The 22,375-nt window shown below is 39.0% G+C and overlaps 1 protein-coding gene across 3 annotated transcripts in view; it reads left to right on the forward strand.

The window, feature by feature from the left end:
* nfatc2a (nuclear factor of activated T cells 2a) overlaps positions 1-22,375 on the forward strand; it is a 332,314-nt gene that overhangs the window by 80,493 nt on the left and 229,446 nt on the right. For all 3 annotated transcript variants that reach the window (XM_039734460.1, XM_039734458.1, XM_039734459.1), the window contains exon 3: positions 20,948-21,116. In XM_039734460.1, the coding sequence (XP_039590394.1) occupies positions 20,948-21,116 (169 nt within the window). The remainder of the gene's footprint in view (positions 1-20,947; positions 21,117-22,375) is intronic.

Genomic DNA, 22,375 nt, shown 5'->3' on the forward strand with positions numbered 1-22,375 from the left:
CTCAGCAATAAAGGTAATTCTAAGAAAAGGGATGAAACAAAAAATTTCAGTTTATACATTTATGCTAATAAAAGGCAAAGCCCTCACTCACTCACTCATCACTAATTCTCCAACTTCCCGTGTAGGTAGAAGGCTGAAATTTGGCAGGCTCATTCATAACAGCTTACTTACAAAAGTTGGGCAGGTTTCATTTCGAAATTCTACACGTAATGGTCATAACTGGAACCTATTTTTTCGTCCATATACTATAATAGACTTCTGCTCGATGCGTAATTTAGTGCCTGCCCATATAAGGCCGTCCATCATCTGCAGTTCCAATGGAAACACTGCCGCTAAATATTCACGGGTGAAGGACAGAGGAAGATGAGATGGTCAGGGTGGTGTTTGGCACAAACTCATGAAACTGCGAGAGAAACCTTTAAGTGCCGGGTCTTAGCTAACATTAATTAAAACCATGGACATCGTACGAGATGGCACCGAGCGGCTCACGTGAAATGACGCAGTGCACAGACAAAAAGTAACAGTTCCAAAGAGTGCTGAACAAAAACCGAATTACACAATTGAGAAGGCAGCAAAAAAATATGAAGTGTGTGATACATAGAAGCATATTCATAACTCCAGCTACTGCGGAAACAAAGCACACTGTGCAAAAAGTCAATGTCCCGCTAAAGGAAGGCAGTGTAAAAAAAAACCCGTGCATGCAGTGTGTCACAGCTCAGATAAAGAGGAAGACGAGCTGTTTATTGATGCAGTAAGAAACGAATCGATGAATGAAACCTGTTATCTTTACAATGATTGACAAACACGGAATGCAACTTGAACACAACACATCCTACAAATACGAACCTGATTGAAAGAAATAATGATAATTAAATCCTTGATAGCAACACTCATAACACTCACAAAACAATTACTGTATATTGATAATCATGTTACGTTATTTTTAAAATGTTCCCTTTTCTTTTTCATAACTTCTTTAACACACTACTTCTCCACTGCGAAGCGTGGATATATTTATATATATGTTTATATATACCCCGATCTACATACTCTCAAATAGACAAACCACACGCCGTGGCAATGGTAGAGCCAACGTCCGAGGTTCGATTCCCGAGAGGGGGTGCACTGAGTATGTACGCGCGCTTCCCGATTCATTTTACCCTCGCATCCCCTTGGTTTGAGACATATGAAAAAATATGCGGTTAACGCAGAAAGACAGATCACCCATTGGAGCTTTATGAATAACTAGCAAAATACCCCGCGCTTCCATCGGGTAGTCTTTTGAAATGAAATTTTCCTCCAATCAGTCGTAGCAACGCGCTTTCTTCCGACTGTTACATTTTTGTAGCTCTGATGTGTGCATCAATGTCATCGGTGTACCAGGAAATCATGCATTGACAGAAGTTCCCCTTTGCTTGGAATGCAAAGTGTGATTAAATGGTTATTTTTTAACGCGTTATGGAGCACATGCATCGAAGCTTCTCAGCTGTGCTTGTGCTAAGAAAAGGAAACATTTTAAAAATAACGTAACACGTAGTGCCTGGAGGATTCAGAGTGTGGAGAAACTCTAGAGACAGTGTGTGTATTAACTTTTGGATTTTTCTGTGAGTATTTGGTGGCAGTGTCACAAAGTTGCTTCCGCAAGACTGCGTTAGCTGCGAAGCTCAGCTCAGAGCGAAATGAGGTGAATGGGAGGGGAGATGATGACATGACTCCCCCACCCGCCTTAACTGTCAATCCCCCACAAACACAGTCTCGGAATTTGCATAAGCACAGCCCTTCACCAGCAATTTTAACTTAGTTACAAAGTGATCAAAACTCTCGTTTATATCCTGCGTCCTGTCATTAAACTTGTATCCCGCATTAGCCGTGGGCATGACAAACGCCAGCGGCAGCCTGTCTATGAACTTAATTTAAACTTTAGGTTTACACCGTGCTTTGTTTCCGAAGTAGCTGCACTCATGAATATGGTTGTATGTGTCACTCGCTCGCTTCTTATTGTTTCGCTGCCTTCTCAATTGTATAATGCATGTTTTCTTCAGCGCTTTTTGGAGCTCTTCCTTGTTTTCTACGTACTGCCTTGACAGTCAGTTCACTTGATTACGTGGGAGGTGTGATGATGTCACACGAAACTCCGCCCCCCCACGGCCATCGAGCTTAACTCCATTACAGTATATGTAGAAAAATAGCTTCCAGTTATGACCATTACGTGTTGAATTTTGAAATGAAACCTGCCCAACTTTTGTAAGTTATCTGTACGGAATGAGCCTGCCAAATTTCAGCCTTCTACCTACACGGGAAGCTGGAGAACTAGTGACGTTGGAAAGTTCAATATGGCGGCTGACAGTGGCATCATACCACCAAAATAATTACGTACATTGGGTTTCGGTTACTGCAGGGAAGCCACCTTGCCTTTTATTTGTATAGATGAATACTTTATTCGCCATCAATAATTGTTTTGGTAAAGCCATACTCTGTGTATTCATTAGATGAACGGTAAAAAAGTAAGAGCGAGGGGAGGGTGACTTATTGAGGCACGCAGGCGAAACCACAATAGCAGGCGGGCTCGATGCGTCGGTGCACGTCAACTCGATCTGAATTGTGCGATCACATTCGAAAAAATATATCTTTTCAAGTTCTATTTAGTCGACACAAATATTTTGGTTGGAATGTAAGGCGAATTTACTCTTTACATTTGTATGGTGAAGAAAAATCTATGCAATGATGCCTACATTTAACTTACATTCCTACCAAAGACTAAATAAAAATTCCTTCTATTTAAAATTTAAATAGAACTTGAACAGATACGATAGTTCATAATATTCACGCAGACTTGCATGCAAGAGTGGGAATCATCCGTTTTAACAAACAGCGTATTACACTGATACGAAATAGCCTGCCCATTTAATTATTTAGGAATGGATAAATAAATTAAGATTTTGTACAAATAATGTTTTTCATTTTTCTTCTTTGATGGACTCTGGCACCCCCAGCAACAGTTGCTCGCACCCCAAAGAGTGTGTGTGTGTGTATATATATATATATATATATATATATATATATATATGTGTGTGTGTGTGTGTGTGTGTGTGTATGTATGTGTGTATATATGCATATATGCGTATACGTATATATGTATGGATATGTATATATATATATGTTTGTATATATATATATATATATATATATATATATATATATAGTAAAAGACTTAAAAGGGGTTTCTGGCCCCGTATATTGCAGACAAATCCACAATAAATTAAACACTGGTCAAAATATAAACAAAAACAGTTCATATGCGCGACGCCAACCATGGCGTCAGCAGCCATATTATAAAGGAGGAGCCGGAAGTGGAGGAATGCTGGGAAGGAACCGTGAGGGAGGATGGGATTGATGACGTCAGCAAAAATGGCGGAGTAAGGGCGGAAGTATCGTGTTGCGGGAATGAGGCTTTTGGTGGCAGAGCGTCTTTTGTCCTGGAAGAAAGCAAAGGAGAAAGGTTAGTACCCGCCACTCCCTGCCGGCTAACGTCTTCCGATGTGTGTTAAGGTCCGTCCGCGGTCTCCTATTCGCGTGCGTGACAATATATATATATATATATATATATATATATATATATATATATATATATGACAGCAACACTCATCACTCACAACAGTGACAAAACAATTACATTGACAATCATGTTACGTTATTTTCAAAATGTTTCCTTTTCTTTTTCATTACTTCTTTAACACACTACTTCTCCGCTGTGAAGCGCGGGTATTTTGCTAGTATTACATAAATATAGTTATGTTTGTGCTGATCCAGCCTTATAATTAGCTCTTTTATTAAATATACTTGATGAATTTTACAAAATCCCTAGTTTTAAAGTTAATTTGGATAAAAGCATGCTTTTCCAGTTCACTCAGTAGTATGCCATTCTATATTAAAGCACTTTCCACTGACTATTAATTAATATGCTGTCAACTCTACAGCTGTGTTTAACTAGAATAATCCTGTTAAAATGAGTTAGTATTCTTTCCAAATGCATATCTTTTTTCGGAGCATTTATATATTTATCAGCAAATCCTTTTTTAAAAAGCTCAATCTTATTTTAGCTCATATGCAAATCAAAATATCACTTATTTAAAGAATGACACTGCAAAGAGAAATTGCTGAGGGTGGCATGGGTGTTACATTACTTCTAGCTTTACTGCAAATATTCAGAATTTAACACAGTGTCAGGAAGTGCAGTCAACAAAGAATGCATATGCTGGGTTGGTTCTGAATTTTGTCAATATATTATTAGTCAGTTTATGCTTTGGTAGCTGAAAATAAGGAAAATGTACAGCAAACATTTTAAGGTAGAGACACTGTTATCTGCTGTTGGATTACAGGATAATTTTGTATTTCACCCCTAATATACTGTCACAAAAACGACGATAAGACATTAAGAAGGTTTGGGTCAGCCACCTGTATAATTGTTCCCGGCTTCAAAACTGATTCAGAAACAAAGACATGTCCAAAACAGAACTGATTCTCTGGAGACAAGATGGCGGCTTTAAAGGCCAGTAAAGGAACTGATGTCATCAATACCAGGACCGGAAGTGATGTCATTGGCTGCCCCAGAGCCAGGCGGGATTTCCCTAGAATGGTCTGCAAAAGATTGAGAGGGAAAATTAGTGCACCTCGCCACTCCCAGGTCTGGCATGGAATCACATGTATTGAAGCCTTTTAGTTGTCTCCTAAACACACGTGTGTGACAATACTTACACAAACTTTAGCTTATTCAGACTTGTAAAGTAATTTAGCTCTTAATGAGGAGACAATCAGTAGTCTTTCCACACTGTATTAATTAGCGTCATGATGCTTACTGCCAGATGATCTTGAGTAATGCTGGTAAATAAACCTGATTATTAAAATCTTGTGCAAGGAGTAGAATTTGAATATTGGATAATAATAATAAATAACTGTACCTCTGCAGTTTGAAAATATCTATAATATATCATGGGTTGGGTCCCAATTATAGAGTATCACATCAAACTTTTTACATTACCAGTTCATCAGTTCATTTTCCTCAGCTGGATCAATCCCAATACATCCTCCAAGACTCTAGGGGTAGGCATATATTATCTTAAATAAAAAAAAAAATAGCAAACATTATTTGTATGGAACTCAGCAGTAAAGCTATAAGTTAAAATGGTACTGGAAATACCAAAAAACAATCTTCAAAACAGTCTAGTACCAGCATTTCCCAATTTTCAATACAGAGAGATAAAGTTTGCTTTCCTCTTAATCCCACTTTCCCTCGGCACTCACTACTGCAGTTGTGTGAAAACATCCATTTTGTTGTCTTCAGAAAATAAAAGTACAAACATCGACCTGATTAGAACTTCATGGGGGGCACCCCACTTCACTTTTTTCACATCTTGCTATATTGCTGTTTTATGCTAAAATCTTTTACATTAAAGTTTTTCTCCACGTCAAGAAACACTCAAAACGTCAGAATGACAAACCCAAAACATGGATTTAAATAGTTTTACAAATTTATAAAAAACAAACTGAAATATCACATTGACGCAAGGATTAAGACCCTTTGCTGTGACTCCTGAAATGTAGCTGAGGTACATCTGATTCTATTGATCATTGCTGAGAAGTTTCTACACCTTGTGTGGAGTCACAGTTGTCTATGTATTGTCCCTCAGTTGACAGTATTTGTCAGAGCAAAAACTAAGCCAAGAGGCCAAAGGAATTACCTTTAGAGATGCAGGATTGTGTAAAAGCACAAATCTGAGGAAGGCTACAAAACAATCATGCAGCATCGAAAGTTCTCAGGTGAACAGTTGCCTCATAATTCTTAAATGGAAGAAGTTTGGTAAAACCATGACTCTTTCTAGTGCTGGCCATATAGAGAATAAAATGGGACCCAAAATGGATCCCTGAGGAACACCATATTTAAGAGGAGCAGTAGACGAAAAAGAGGAATTTAAAGTCACTGAAAAGTGTCTACCAGTTAGATATGACCTGAACCAGTTAAGAGCAGCCCCTTTAAGCCCTACAAGATGTTCAAGCCGCAACAGAAATATCTGACGGTCAATAGTGTCAACGACAGCAGACAGGTCAAGGAGGAGAAGGACTGCAGCGCCACCTGAGTCAGTAATAATAGAGATGTCAGTGAATACTTTCAGAAGAGCCGTCTCAACACCATGAAAACACCTAAAGCCAGATTGGTAGATCTCAAATAAATTATTGGAGTTAAGGTGATCAACCAATTGATTATACTGTAAATAATTCTTTCTAGAATTTTAGCCAGAAATGGCAGTTGGGAAATCGGGCGAAAATTGGCTAAAACTCCAGAATATAATTCTGCCTTTTTTAGACAGGGACGCATCGCAGCATGTTTAAAAAATGAGGGCACAAAACCCTCATTAATAGAATAATGGTTAGCAAAGATGGAACCAAAACATCAAAAGCTTCCACTACGAGGCGTGATGGAACGATATCAAGAGAACAGAGAGCTGGTTTAAGGGTGTCAATAGTTCTTTTTAACTGTGAAAGTGAGACAAGATCAAAAGATTTAAAGACAATGCCCTATTTAACAGTAGGAAGTTCATAGCCAATTTGAACAATGCCACAGCAGATAGTATCAATTTTGCTGACAAAGAATAAAAGAAACTGCTCACATGAATGAACAGTGCTATTTAATCCCATCACAGAATGAGAGTGAATGGCCGCATTAATTGAATTAAATAAGACCCTAGGATTCTTAGAATGACGGGATACTAAATCAGCAAAGAAATCTTCTTTAGTTTTCTTAACTGCAGCCTGGAAGTTGAATAGAGAAGTCCTAAAAATCTGTTTAGAAACAATCAGTCCATCCTTTTTCCAACGCCATTCCGCAGCTCAACAGGCGCGGCACAGCGATTGCGTAGTTTCATTTAGCCAGGGAGCAAGTTTTCACCTTATTACAGTGTATCTAAAGAGGAGCAATTGAGTCTAAAACCATTTCACAAGAAGAATTAAATTTTAAGACAGAATCATTGATACCATCATTTTGGACATGCACATTAAGACTGGAGAATATGGTTTTAAAATTGGTTATAACAGAAGAATTTAAAAAGAGAGAGCAGCGTGGGGGACAGCTAGTAGTTGGGACATCAACAGTAATGTTCAAATCCATCATTATAGAAAAGTGATCAGTGACAGAAACATTGCATAAATCAATATTATTAACTGAAATATCACGTGTAAGAATGAGATCAAGGGTGTGACCGAGAGTGAGTTGGCGTATTAATATGCTGGATAAAATCAAATGAGTCCAATAGTGATAAAAAGTCATTAACCAGAGGTTTCGATTAACAACAAACATGAATGTTAAAATCACTAACAATAAATACTTTGTCATGGGAGAGGGTAATATCAGCCAGGAGTTCAGAGAATTCAGAAATGAAGGTATCATTTATTACAGGAGGTCTATAAAACACAACAAACAACACAGAAGGGGAGCTGCACACTTCGAAAAGTTGCAGGTCGAAGCTACTAAACGGACCCTTTGTAAGGCTGGCAATGCACCCCCCCACCCCCCACGACAAGTTAGATGAGGAGAGTTTAAAAATGAATAACCTGATGGTATTAAGTCAGTAAAACATGAAAAGTCACCATTTACAATCCAGGTTTCAGTGATGAAAAAGAAATCCAGATTATTTGAGGTAATAAAGTCTTGCAGAATAAAAGTTTTATTAGATACTGATCTCACTTTCAAGAGAGCATCCTTGATAGAACTGGAAGAGCTTGTTGCGGGATGAGCACGAGTGAGCGTGCGAAGATTAGTAGCGTTTACTGCCCGAGAGCACACCAAGGAAGAGTGTTGCCGCCTTGAAATGGAGAAATTAAATCTGGTATCCATGGACCAGGGATGGAGTCCTGTGCAGGAGAAGATGGATCATAGACAACTTGCAGGCATCGGGAATCCAAGCTCTGGGACTTGAGTTGGTGTTATTTAACAGCAATTCCGGCTCTTTTTCCACGGTGGCAGCAAGTGTGTTTGTGTCTCCGAGGGGCATTCAATTCACTGATACAGGTGAACACCGGTGTCCAGGTGATAACAACAACAAAAAACTAAAACATATGTTTTGGGCCAGAGCGGTGGCGCAGTGGTAGCACTGCTGCCTCGCAGTAAGGAGACGTGGCTTCGCCTCCCAGGTCCTCACCCGCGTGGAGTTTGCATGTTCTCCCCGTGTCTGCGTGGGTTTCCTCTGGGTGCTCCAGTTTCCTCTTACAGTCCAAAGACATGCAGGTTAGGTGCGTTGGCAGTCCTAAATTGTCCCTAATCTGTGCTTGGTTTGTGAGTGTGTATTTGTGTGTGCCTTGTGGTGGGCTGGCGCCCTGCCCGGGATTTGATCCTGCCTTGCACCCTGTGCTGGCTGGAATTGGCTCCAGCATACCCCCATGACCCTTTGTTAGGATATAGCGGGCTGGAAAATGACTGACTGACTGACACATGTTCTGTGTTCACATTTGTAAATAGAAAGTTACAATAACAAGACAGTGTTGTAACAGCACACGTTTCAAATCATGTTTATCAGAAAACACTTTGTTAGGTTTGTGATATTTGCTGTTTGCATATGTTTTGTTTGCAACCATATGTAGGAGATCATAGATGGTAATTACACTTGCTGAGAAGAAATATTTAATAGACAAGTCAAATTAATTCAACTTTCAAATGTCACAAACTCATGATGCTTTAATTCTACAAATCTTTTTGTTTTTTAAAATCTTTTCCAATATTAAGGTCAACATTCTGAAATCAAAATTGTCAGTTGAAAATTCTTTTCAGTATGCAGAATTAGCCATTCAACTGAACTGACCTCAAGTGAATTAAATCTCATTCCCTTCCATTCCATTTACATATGTGCTTTAAATTGGTGCTGTTCTAACTCATTATGAGGTACAGGTGAAGCATATTAGAAAATTGATGCCTTACCTTCAGTGGATAAATGAAAAGCCTTCATTCCTTTATTGGGGGTATGAATTGTGCTGTATTAAAACAGCACTTAATGTCACTGACACCCTCATTCAAATGCATGTCATTAAAAGTGGAAATGATTGCCAATATCAGCTGATCAGCTCTCAAATAATTACAGTGTGTATTTTTAATTCTGAAATGTTTGCTTTAAAAGATGAACAAGATTGTTTAATTTTATTTAAGTTAAAACAAAAGGATTTTGAAATAATTTAAGTCATCAGCATTATATTATTAATTTATATTGTAACGGATGGCAACCTGCACCATTACCCGACCAGAATGCCTCCGAAATGGAAGGACATGGGGAGAAGACTTCCAAAAGGTGCTATCTCCCCCAAATTGACACCTCGGATTCCCTCAGGGCTGTATGGGAATTACTATTTACTGGCACAGCACTGTTGGGTTGCATGGATGTAGGTGTACCCCTTGTTTTTACTATATATAAAAGACAAAGAGTAGATGACAAAGTAGAATTTCATAAAGAATTCAAAAACATTGGTGCAATACACATTCAGAGCAGATTAGAGATAAAGTGCTAAAATTCGAAAGGCTCAGAAAAGTGATAGTAAAGCTCGCATTAGCACAAACAAATGGAAATTATTACTCGGTGAAATAACTAAACAGCGAAAAGAGATTGAATATATTGTTATATTGTATTGTTATTGTTATATTTAAACTTTAAGTCGGAGACTTGTAGATCATCAAATTCGTATTGCCATCAGGGAAAAGTAGTGTTTCTTCCAAATGAAGAGGTGTATCCATGAGAATTAAAAGATTTGTTGTTTGGTGAAAATGAAATCCACATACGCAAGCGGCAGAGACATGAAGTGGCTGGTACAAGGCGCAGGCCTTTGGGTTGGCGAGCTAAGCGAGCAGGAGGTGAAGCCCCCTAGTATATAGTGAGAGAAATAACAGGAATGTCTATGAGAGGAGCATGCACCTTCTGAGGAGTCTGTCTCAATTGGCATTCATGGCATGAAGCACAAAAGCGACGGACCTCCTCATTAATCCCTGGCCAACAGAATCAGAGTTTAATACTTCGCAGTGTTTTTTTGGCGCCTAGGTGGGAGCCTAAGGTCAGGTTTATACTTCATGCAACGCGATGCATGCTCCAGCAGACACTCCTGCTACGCCAGTGTTTTACTGTTTACAGTAGAGGCTGATAAACTACCTTCACATTGCTCCCTTACTTGCTGGGTTTACTTGTTCCTGCTCTATCACGTGATATGCTTCTCACGTGACGCGACGCTATGCTTACTTAAAAGCCCGAACCGCACCTGTCCGTTTTGGCTGATAGCTTTGTTTCTCTCTCCTCCCCCAGACATCCTCTGCTCCTGTTGGGGGTCCCGTTCCTGTTGTGCTCCTCTATGATGTTTGTCCATTCTTTAATCGAGAACTAACTGCATACTGAGCTCGTTTTACTTCTGGAAGAGACATGCTTGAATAAAGTTCCTGTCTCTGCAATCTCCTGTGTTTCTGTGCAATTCCGTGACCCAAGCATGACACACTGCAGCCTCACTTTCCCTGGGATTAAGCCGCTGCACTAGACTATCCTGCAAGCATCACTGCTTACCTCTGTGTGCTTGAGTGCAGCCAGTTCAAGTGCAGTTGGCTCAGTTATTTACTGAATTTCATCCATGGCATCAGTTGTACTGTTGTTCCAGTAGTTTTTTAAATAGTTTTCACAGTTCATTAGCAGTGTGTAAAATGATCAGTGTTGCAGTAATTGTGATACTTTTTCCATTAAAATTTCACTTTTTCTTTGTGAATTGTGACATTTACTTAAAAAGCAGCAAAAAAGTATCTGGCGTCCACGGATGCATTAACCCCCAAGTATGTTGCAGTTTAAAGGTTAAAGCCCCAAGATGCTGCCAAAACGCCCTGCACCTTCTAAGGCTTCTGGCAATGAAAACACACTTGCATGAATTACAGTACATATAGCGGTAACATCTGTATTTAACATTCTAGCACTGTGGGTGACATAGTACAGTACTGTACAGTTTACCTTTACATTCTTTTTTTAGGTAATTTATTTAATTTCATTTCAAACTCAGCTTAAGTGTTTTGGGGGCATATTTAGGGTTTAAACTATAAAAATTGGCATTGTTTTAACCACATCCAAAATTTGTGGTTTTTCACAATAAGCAGGTGCTCTAGGAACAAAATCCCTGCAAATGTTGGGGGTGTAAGGTATACTTGCGCGCATACTTTACGTAAATCTGGAAGAATCCACCAGGTTGCAGAGCAAGATATTATCACTGTTGTGAATTTCCGGGAACACCCATTAAATTGTGATAACACCTTACCGCAATATCTCTGAAAAGGATGTTTAATGATTAAATCCATCAATCCAGGGGTGTGTCCATTCCAGCAAGCATTGGGCACAAGGCAGAAACAATCCCTGGACTGGGCATCAGCTCATCGCAAGGTGAATACAATCACTTGCATACACTAGTGTCATTTTAGTGTCACCAAATCTGCATATCTTTGGAAGGAAACCGGAGCACACTGTGGAACCCAACAGGAAAACGTGCAAACTCCAGGCAGGGAATACCAGCGACGTGACTCCCTGCGAGACAGCAGCACAGTAGTCATTATTTAAACAAAGTTAACAATTTATCTGTAAAATGTAATATACATACTTTAATGCATTTCATCATGAAAGTGATATCAAGTATAAATGTGCAGAGAGTTGGAGTATCATACATTTAATGTGTTCTGCTGCTGTCAGGTCAGGAGGAAGCCCCAGAAAAAAAAAAGTCACAAAGAGGCTTTCTGTCACATGTAGATAGTAAACAGAGACTCGCATTGCATTAATTTCTGAGGACCTGCTCAGAGGACACATGAAAACAACTTATGATGGGTTTTTGCCATCAATGACCAGGCTCAGTGCTTTAGAATGGGTTGTAGATTTCATTCCACTTTTCTTTTCCGACCAGTCCTTTCCAAAAATCATAGGAAAAGAGGGACTGCTCATAATAGCAACCCTGCTCCTTTAGTGACACCTTTATAAGTAATGATACAACAGTATGGTATAGCGGGTCCATGGGTCAAAAAAAGTGGCTGTTTTAAATAAATTAGTAATTTGATGTACTTGCTGTGGTGAGTAGAGAGGGTGCACACAATCTGCTGAGAAGACATCTCGTCTTCAGGTTGGTGTGAGGTAGTCAGCCTTCCATGCATTGCCTTGCTAGCACTTGCAGGCGGTCTGATTCTCATTATCAGCATGGGGCAGCAATTAGGATATATTTGTTTGAATTGACCTCCATTTTCACTTTTATTGAAGTACTAGCAAAATACCCACGCTTCGCAGCGGAGAAGTAATGAAAAAGAACAGGAAACATTTTGAAAATAACGTAACATGATTGTCAATGTAATTGTTTTGTCACTGTTATGAGTGTTGCTGCCATATATATATATACACATACACATATACACATATATATATATATACACATACATACATATACACACATATATCTATACTAATAAAAGGCAAAGCCCTCACTCACTCACTCACTGACTCACTCACTCACTGACTCATCACTAATTCTCCAACTTCCCGTGTGGGTGGAAGGCTGAAATTTGGCAGGTTCATTCCTTACAGCTTCCTTACAAAAGTTGGGCAGGTTTTATATCGAAATTCTACGCGTAATGGTCATAACTGGAAGCTGTTTTTCTCCATTTACTGTAATGGAGATGAGCTTGAACGCCGTGGGGTCGGAGTTTTGTGTGACATCATCACGCCTCCCACGTAATCACGCAATACATTGAAAACCAGGAAGACCTCCAAAAAGCGCTGAAGAAAACATGCATTATATAATTGAGAAGGCAGCGAAACAATAAGAAGCGAGCGAAAGTGACATATACAACCATATTCATGAGTTCTGCTACTTCGGAAACAAAGCACGATGTAAACCTACACTTTAAATTAAGTTCATAGACAGGCTGCCGCTGGAGTTTGTAATTTAGTGCCTGCCCATATAAGGCCGTCCGTCAGCGGCAATCCAATAGCAAACTCCCACTAAATATTCACGGGTGAAGGACTGTGCTTATGGAGAGGAAGATGAGATGGTCAGGGTGGTGTTTGACACAAACTCAGCTGAAACTGCGAGAGAAAGTTTTAAGTGCCAGGACTAAGGTAACATTAAATACAGCCATGGACATAGCACGAGATGGCACCAGCACAGCTGGGAACCTTCGATGCATGTACACCGAGCGGCTCACGTGAACTGACGAGTGCACAGAAAAGCAACAGTTCCAAAGAGCGCTGAACAAAACCGAATTACACAATTGAAAAGGCAGCAAAAATATGAAGCGCCTGATAAGCATATTCATAAATCCAGCTACTGCGGAAACAAAGCACACGGTGGAAAAAGTCAATGTCCCGCTAAAGGAAGACAGTGTAAAAACCCGTGCATGCAGTGTGTCAGGTCTCAGATAAAGAAGAAGACGAGCTGTTTATTGATGCAGTAAGAAACGAATCGATGAATGAAACCTGTCATCTTTACAACGATTGACAAACACGGAATGTAACTTGAACACAACACATCCTACAAATACGAACCTGATTGAAAGAAATAATGATAATCAAATCCTTGATGACAGCAACACTCAGTAACACTCACAAAACAAATACTGTATATTGACAGTCATGTTACGTTATTTTTAAAATGTTCCCTTTTCTTTTTCTAGCTTTTTTAACACACTACTTCTCTGCTGCGATACGCGGGTATATATATATGTATATATATATATCCCGATCTACATACTCGAATAATGGATACTTTATTCGCCATCAATGATTGTTTTGGTAAAGCCATACTCAGTGTATTCATTAGATGAACGGTAAAAAAGTAAGAGCGAGGGAGGATGACTCATTGAGGCATGCAGGCTGTAGTGCGTCAACTCTATCTGAATTGCGCGATCACATTTGAAAAAATATATCTTTTCAAGTTCTATTTAGACCATATGTGTCAAACTCAAGGGCCGGGCCACATCCGCCCGGCGTAATTATATCCGCCCCGAGATCATTTTATATACTGTATTATTGTTATTAATGGCCGGGTATATGAAGCGCTGGTAACACAATAAACTACAGATCCCATAATGCAGCGCTTCAGCTGCCTTGCCGAACACTTACCGAGTTAATCAAGTCTAGCTTATGATGCTGCAAGTTATTGCGAAGCTAGCTCACGCGATGCTGAAGAGAAAAGTTGATTCTGAAAATAGAGCCTTTAAAAACCGATGGGAGGCTGAGTATATGTTTACTGAACCCGTGTGTCTCATTTGTGGAGCTAATGTGGCTGTAATTACAGAATTTAATCTAAGACGGCACTATGAGACAAAACATCAGGGTAACCTGAATGCAATGCAGAAGATACAGAAAGCAGAATAATTAAATAAGAATCTGACACTTCAGCGGACGTTTTTACCCGTGCACAATCACAAAGTGATTTCAAGTGAAGCTGCTTTTATGGGAGACACAAATGCACCAGTGCACCTTGCCCCACTTTCCCTGTTGCCAAGTAATGTTAAACCAAGTCGTCACTACGGTGTTCCCAAATACGGACTTTGCTGATAAACTGAGCGCACTGCGCACTGAGTTTGCACGCGCTTTGGTGACTTTGAAGAACAAAAAAAGTCCGTCTACATGCGGCTCGAACCTTGTGCATGTTTGGTAGCACATATCTGTGTGAGAAGCTCTTCTCAGTGATAAAGACTAACAAAACAGCACACAGGAGTCGCCTCACTGATGAGCACCTGCAATCCATCCTGAGAATCTCCACAACACAGAACCTCACACCAAACATAAACGAACCTGTTGCCAAAAAAAGATGCCAGGCGTCCAGCTCTAAAATGACATATGAGCAAAGACAACTGAATGATTTGATTTGTTATTGCTGAAAGGAACACATTTTATTTATATTTCCAGGTTTTGTTATGCAGCATGTTCATATTTGAATTTGTATAATTTTGACAGGATATATTTTTATGGAGAGCAAAATCTTTTGGGATATTTAAAATCTAAGTTTATTTTTTATATAAAATTACATAAGAGTAAAGAAATTTGAATGTTTGTTCTTTTAACGTTTACTTTATTTCTAACTTGTATAATTTAGACAGGATATATTTTTATGGAGAGCAAAATATTATAAGTTGTTTAAGGTTTGAGTTGATTTATTCAGAATAATATTCCTGTCTGTTTTACCATTCCTACCAAAGATATTTCTGTCGACTAAATAAAAATTCCTTCTATTTAAAATTTAAATAGAACTTGAACAAATCGATAGTTCATAATATCCACGCAGACTTGCACGTAAGAGCGGGAGTCATCCGTTTTAACAAACAGCGTATTGCACTGATATGAAATAGCTGTGTGTGTATATATGTAGATATGTATGTATATGTATATATATGTTTATATATATGTGTGTGTGTATGTATATATGTATGTATTTGTGTGTATATATGTGTATGTATGTATGTATGTGTGTATGTATATGTATGTGTATATATGTAGATATATATATGTATGTATATATGTGTATATATATATGTGTATATGTATAGATATGTATATATATATGTTTATGTGTGTGTGTATATATATATATATATATATATATATGACAACAACACTCATCACTCACAACAGTGACAAAACAATTACATTGACAATCATGTTACGTTATTTTCAAAATGTTTCCTTTTCTTTTCATTGCTTCTTTAAACACTACTTCTCACTTAAGAGCGTATTTTGCTAGTATATATATATATATATATATATATATATATATATATATATATATATATATATACATAGCTACATACACTCACCTAAAGGATTATTAGGAACACCTGTTCAATTTCTCATTAATGCAATTATCTAATCAACCAATCACATGGCAGTTGCTTCAATGCATTTAGGGGTGTGGTCCTGGTCAAGACAATCTCCTGAACTCCAAACTGAATGTCAGAATGGGAAAGAAAGGTGATTTAAGCAATTTTGAGCGTGGCATGGTTGTTGGTGCCAGACGGGCCGGTCTGAGTATTTAACAATCTGCTCAGTTACTGGGATTTTCACCCACAGCCATTTCTAGGGTTTACAAAGAATGGTGTGAAAAGGGAAAAACATACAGTATGCGGCAGTCCTGTGGGCGAAAATGCCTTGTTGATGCTAGAGGTCAGAGAAGAATGGGCCGACTGATTCAAGCTGATAGAAGAGAAACTTTGACTGAAATAACCACTCATTACAACCGAGGTATGCAGCAAAGCATTTGTGAAGCCACAACACGCACAACCTTGAGGCGGATGGGCTACAACAGCTGAAGACCCTCACCGGGTACCACTCATCTCCACTACAAATAGGAAAGAGAGGCTACAATTTGCACGAGCTCACCAAAATTGGACAGTTGAAGACTGGAAAAATGTTGCCTGGTCTGATGAGTCTCGATTTCAGTCAGAATTTGGCGTAAACAGAATGAGAACATGGATCCATCCTGCCTTGTTACAACTGTGCAGGCTGGTGGTAGTGGTGTAATGGTGTGGGGGATGTTTTCTTGGCACACTTTAGGCCCCTTAGTGCCAATTGGGCATCGTTTAAATGCCACAGGCTACCTGAGTATTGTTTCTGACCATGTCAATCCCTTCATGACCACCATGTACCCATCCTCTGATGGCTACTTCCAGCAGGATAATGCATCATGTCACAAAGCTTGAATCATTTCAAATTGGTTTTTTGAACATGACAATGAGTTCACTGTACTAAAATGGTCCCCACAGTCACCAGATCTCAACCCAACAGAGCATCTTTTGGATGTGGTGGAACGGGAGCTTCGTGCCCTGGAGGTGCATCCCACAAATCTCCATCAACTGCAAGATGCTATCCTATCAATATGGGCCAACATTTCTAAAGAATGCTTTCAGCACCTTGTTGAATCAATGCCACGTAGAATTAAGGCAGTTCTGAGGGCGGAAGGGGGTCAAACACCGTATTAGTATGGTGTTCATAATAATTCTTTAGGTGAGTGTATATAAGGTAACTCCTGTAGCCATAATAAATGCCTTTACTGAATAGACAAACCAGGGGTGAGCAAGTTCCTTTCTACTGCAGCCACAGCCGCGACACACATAAAAAACATCAATAATAACTCATAAATTTTGTTTAGGAAAATTGCAACATTTTACTCACCAAAAATTCTGATTATTTGTAAACAAAATCCATCCTCCTCTCTTTCCTCAAAAACAGTTCAATTACTCTGTCGTACGGATTAACCGTGCGCTTCAGTTCCATCAAAAAGTCCCTTTCTATAGCCATCGAAGCTAATGCTGAAAATCGAACCTGCCCTGTCGTATTTCTGGCATAAGTTTTGTTTCGCTTTAGGGCTGAAAATGTCAGTTCGACAAAAGCAGTGTACATGGGAATGGTTACTGCCAAATATACCAATGTGTACAGCTGCCCCATGATCTAATACAGATTTTTCTGATGAAGGAAGTTAAGGAGATCAGTTGGAGATTTTCCTGTGAAAGTTCTGTTTTTAGCCAAGATAGATCAAAAACTGCTCCGTGGCTCTTGTGTTAAACTGGAGAAGGCTGCATGGGTGAAATTTTTCTTGTATTCCTGAAACTTCTGGGGCTCGAGGAGCGTGACAAACATCAGGTTTTTGTGGTCTTGAAATCTGGTCCGTGTCTGGCAAATAATATTATCCAGAATCCTGCCATGGAGTTGGCCATAGTGCGCGCGAAGACGTTCGGAGCACTTGCGGTGCGTTCAGTGGCCTCGTAGAGTTCCTCATATTGGCTTCTATCCAATCAATGGGTCTGAATACGGTGACGTTGCCGTACGCCTGCTAGAGGGCCCTACTGACACCAACTCAAAATCTGATTGGTTGATGCAACAGGCTAATCGACATTTATTCTGTGTTAGAGTGCCTGCACAACGGATTGTGAAGGCCTCTCTGCCTGGCAACAAATGATGGCTGAAATGTGATTGGTTAAATGCTTTAATACAAAAATACATGCCTGGAAGCAGCACAACCATCGGAAAAGCTATGAAAGGAAGTGGACAGACTATTTGGAATTATTTAATAAGTATTCATGGACAAAATATAATTAAAATCAGTTTGTGATTCAGATATTTTTACTTTTGAATATGCTAAGCACAGTTCTTGACCCGCGAATATTTACCTTATATGGGCTGGCACTCAATTACGTGGGAGGCGTGATGATGCGAGACGCAACTCTGCCTCCCACGGCCATCGAGCTGCAGTCTATTACAATATATGGACTAAAATAGGTTTCAGTTATGACCATTACGTGTAGAATTTCGAAATGAAACCTGTCCAACTTTTGTAAGTAAGCTGTAAGGAATACGCCTGCCAAATTTCAGCCTTCTACCTACACGGGAAGTTGGAGAATTAGTGATGAGTGAGTCAGGCAGTCAGAAAATGAGTGAGTGAGTGAGTGAGTGAGTGAGTGAGTGAGTGAGTCAGTCAGTCAGTCAGTCAGTCAGTCAGTCAGCGAGGGCTTTGCCTTTTATTAGTATAGATTTATTTATTATAGATTTTTCACAGCACTTTTGAACATTAATTGGATTAACAAAAGCTTTGAGCACTGTTTCATCTTCCCCTTGCTTTGTGTGGTGTCCTCATTTGCTCGGCTCACCCCTTGGAAATGTTATTGGCGGTGGTGGGTTCTGGAGGCTCCTGATGGAACCGACCCGCACCTTCACAAAAGGCAGACCTGTATCATTAAGTTTCCTGGTGAAAACAGGTTAGACTGGTCTTACAAGGTTCCCATTATTGCGGAAGGACATATTGGCAAGCAACAATAGAAATTTTGCTACCTGAGTCAATGAGTGCAGAAACCATGCCTATTAACAACCACCACCTGAATGTGAGGACAAGCAATTAGCAAAAAAACAGGTACATCTTTCCTTTCGCCCAGCAGCAGTCCCTGGACTCACCAAAATGAGGGCAGTTGGAGATTGTATGTTCTAGTTCCTTTACTTATAACAGCAGGGATGAGTCGTGTGCTTGTCCTTGGGTCACACCAACAGTTCCATGTTGTGTCGTGGGCTCTGGATTAGCGACATGTTCAGGATGGGGCTTGTGGTGATCAGTCAGACTGTTCTACACGCTCACCTTACAAAATGTGAATACAGGTTTTTGTGTTCTTTTCTCCGGACTGGCCGGGTGACGTAGTCAGGAGGGTGTTTAGAAATAGGTTACATGTGACCATTTCGTTAATCTGCTTTGTGGAGTTTTCTTCTGGCTTCAGCCATTTCCTAACTCCCCACAAATTGTATGCTTGGTCATGGTTTGGCCTCTCTGGGTTGAACGTTAACTCATAACACACCCTCACCTGTTGGTCCAGATTAATTCTACAGTAAATCAATCTACAGTAAAGTAATATTTATATTGAAACTAGACACGGCTGTTACAGTGTTGGTTCTGAAGTCATGTTCACTCTTTCAGTGTTCTTGATCATCATTCAGAGTTGTGTGCCATGCCTCTCTGTGTTACCTCCTTATCTTCTGCAAGACTGCATTTATAGAATGCCCCGGGACTATCCATCTGCCTTCTTGAACCTTTAAGGGCTTGTAAAGTGAATATTTAAAGGGCTAGTGGAATGCAAAGCTCAGTGCAACTGTCAGCCCGTGGGTCATTTTGTGTCAATCACCCATCCAGCCCTACTTATCTTCAATCTACTATGCTAGCTACTGCAATACAGTTTGCATCCATGACCATCTATGTACTGATACTTTGATATATTAACATATGCTTGCTCATCTGCACTTGGGGCAGTATTCTTTACGTGCATGCAGTCAACCATACCAATGGCTGCAGGAAAAACATCAATTTCAGTTCATTGTTGTTCAGTTTTTCCAAAACATTCTGCTGTCTTATAGCAGCTCCTAACAAGTAAGGACACCTCACAAGATCTCTTAAATGCTAGCAAAGTTAGGAAAAGTTTCCTAAATTAAGACATCTGATAGAATTATTTTACTCCTACTCTAAGAATAGGACAAATCTGATCCAGTTAGGACCGTTTTCCTGCTCTGAGATGCATGATAAATGCAGGTACTGATCATTATCTTTGTGGCGTTTGCAGGTTTTCCCCATCTCTGCATGAGTTTTCCTCTGGAGATTATTCTTCCCCTTACATTGTGAAATACTTTACGTACTGGATAGTTTCATTAACAAGTCAATGCGTGAGTGTGTGTGAGTGGACCTAAACAGGACAGTTTCCTTCCTTGATCCCAAGTTCTGCTGAGATAAACTCTAATCTCATGTAACCCTGAATTGGATCAAATGATTTTGAAAATATTGTTACTTCTGAGAAAAAGAAGTAAGCATATGACTATTTCAGCATGTATATTCTCAGTTATATTCATGTTTACAGGCATATATTTTCATTTATTGACTTCAAATGAAATTTAGGCTTTGGTGGAGCAAAATTACATGTATATTCTTTTCCTTTCTATGCCAGTTTTAACAATTTTGACTCTAATTATCATGATCCCATATTTTTGATCATATAATCCAGAATCTCAACATTTTTACAGTATACTTTTTTAGTAGATTTTGTTTTGATCATCCAACAGACATTATGCAGTAACCCTTTATGATGAAACAACACAACACATCACCTCCCCTACTAGAGTGAGCTGGTAAATTAGTTCTCCTAATGTATAAGTGTTCATATTTTAATGAGAAACTGCACTATTGTGAAAATTAAATGCCTAATATTAGCACAATCTAGTAATAGCTGTGGCTTATTTTATTAGGTAATTGTATTAAATTAAAAAAATAATAATAATCATAAGATGTGAAATGCTCTACATTTTGAATCTAACCTTTTTATGGGGAAGTAATATTTTAGAGCAAAATATTAATAACACTAATATATGCAATATGCTTTACTTTTTCAATACAGTGTACCAGTTGCCTCACTTCCACCCTTGGAATGGCCTCTTTCAAGTCATCTTGATAATTACAGTCTTCAAATAGACGTTCAGCCTAAGCCACATCATCGAGCTCATTATGAAACTGAAGGTAGTCGTGGGGCAGTCAAAGCCCCAACAGGAGGACATCCTATTGTACAGGTATTTCAATATCTAATGTGTTGCAAATTATTTAATAACACTTTGTAAAAATAGGATGGTGTTTCACCTTTTTTGTTTGAATTATTGGTCACTATCATATTGGGATTTGCATGTTCTTCCTGTGTCGTCATGGAATTTTACTTCTAAATATTTGGGATACTCTCCCACATCTCAAAAGCATGCACATTACGTGGTTTGGCAATGCTGAATTGGAACTGTATTATTGAGTGTAGGGGTTAACTAAATTAATAGTTCAGCGTACCTAAAAACAGTGACTCTGTCCTTTTCTGCAAAAAAAGGTAATCTCAGAATGCTTCCATTTGAAATTTGAAATAATACCATGCCATTGGCTGTCTTATTATCTCAGGTAGGGTTTTGTGATTTACCAGTAATTGAAAAAGTACAGATAAAAAAAGGTTTTTAAAATATGGCAATACCAGCAATTTATTTTTGGTATCATATGTAAATAGTAAAATTTATAAGCCTTGCACTCAGTTGTTTCTTTGAGCCATGGCTCTTCAATGAAATATATATATTTCATCTAGCTCAAATCTCCCCCGATCTTTGAACTTGTATACAGTATTTATATAAGCGAGTTAGAGATTCCAAGGGAGATATCACCATTAGACTTGTTCTTTTGTAATTATATGTTGAGTCCTGCATAGTTATGAGTCTTGTTTGTTTGCTTCCGGGGTAATGAAGCAGATTTGAGTCTTGGGGCGGTGAAATGAAGTTACCCATTATTTGCTTCAATATTGCTTTGGAACTGGTCCTGAGGACCAAAAAGTTGCTATTTATACTGAAGTCAAAATTTTATTACTGATTCAACACTAATCTAATACTCATAGTGATGGATCCATGTTTCATCCTTGACAAAATGTAACAACCCCCCACCCCATTATCATAATGGCAGATTAAATTGGAACGCACCTCTTTTCCTTTTTTGTGATTAACAGTTAGGCTTTATGGAACTCAACATAAGCGTACTTTGTGGAGGATGCACACTCTGGTCTGTTCATAGTACAAATATTCAGTGTGTAAGTCTGTATGGTTGCAGAATTACCCCACTTTTCCCTCAAAGTTTTTTTCTTTGTCTTTACATATTAATCTTGCAGATATTTTTATTTCTGCCTGCACATTCTTTCATCATTTTCCAGGGTCTCGGTGATTTCCCACAATGAATTTGTTCACATTTGGCTATCTCTGTATGATTTTAATGTTGGATTATATAGGCGTGGGTAGGTAAGAACCACTTCACG

Source organism: Polypterus senegalus, chromosome 14, assembly GCF_016835505.1.
Source record: "Polypterus senegalus isolate Bchr_013 chromosome 14, ASM1683550v1, whole genome shotgun sequence".
NCBI lineage: Eukaryota > Metazoa > Chordata > Cladistia > Polypteriformes > Polypteridae > Polypterus > Polypterus senegalus.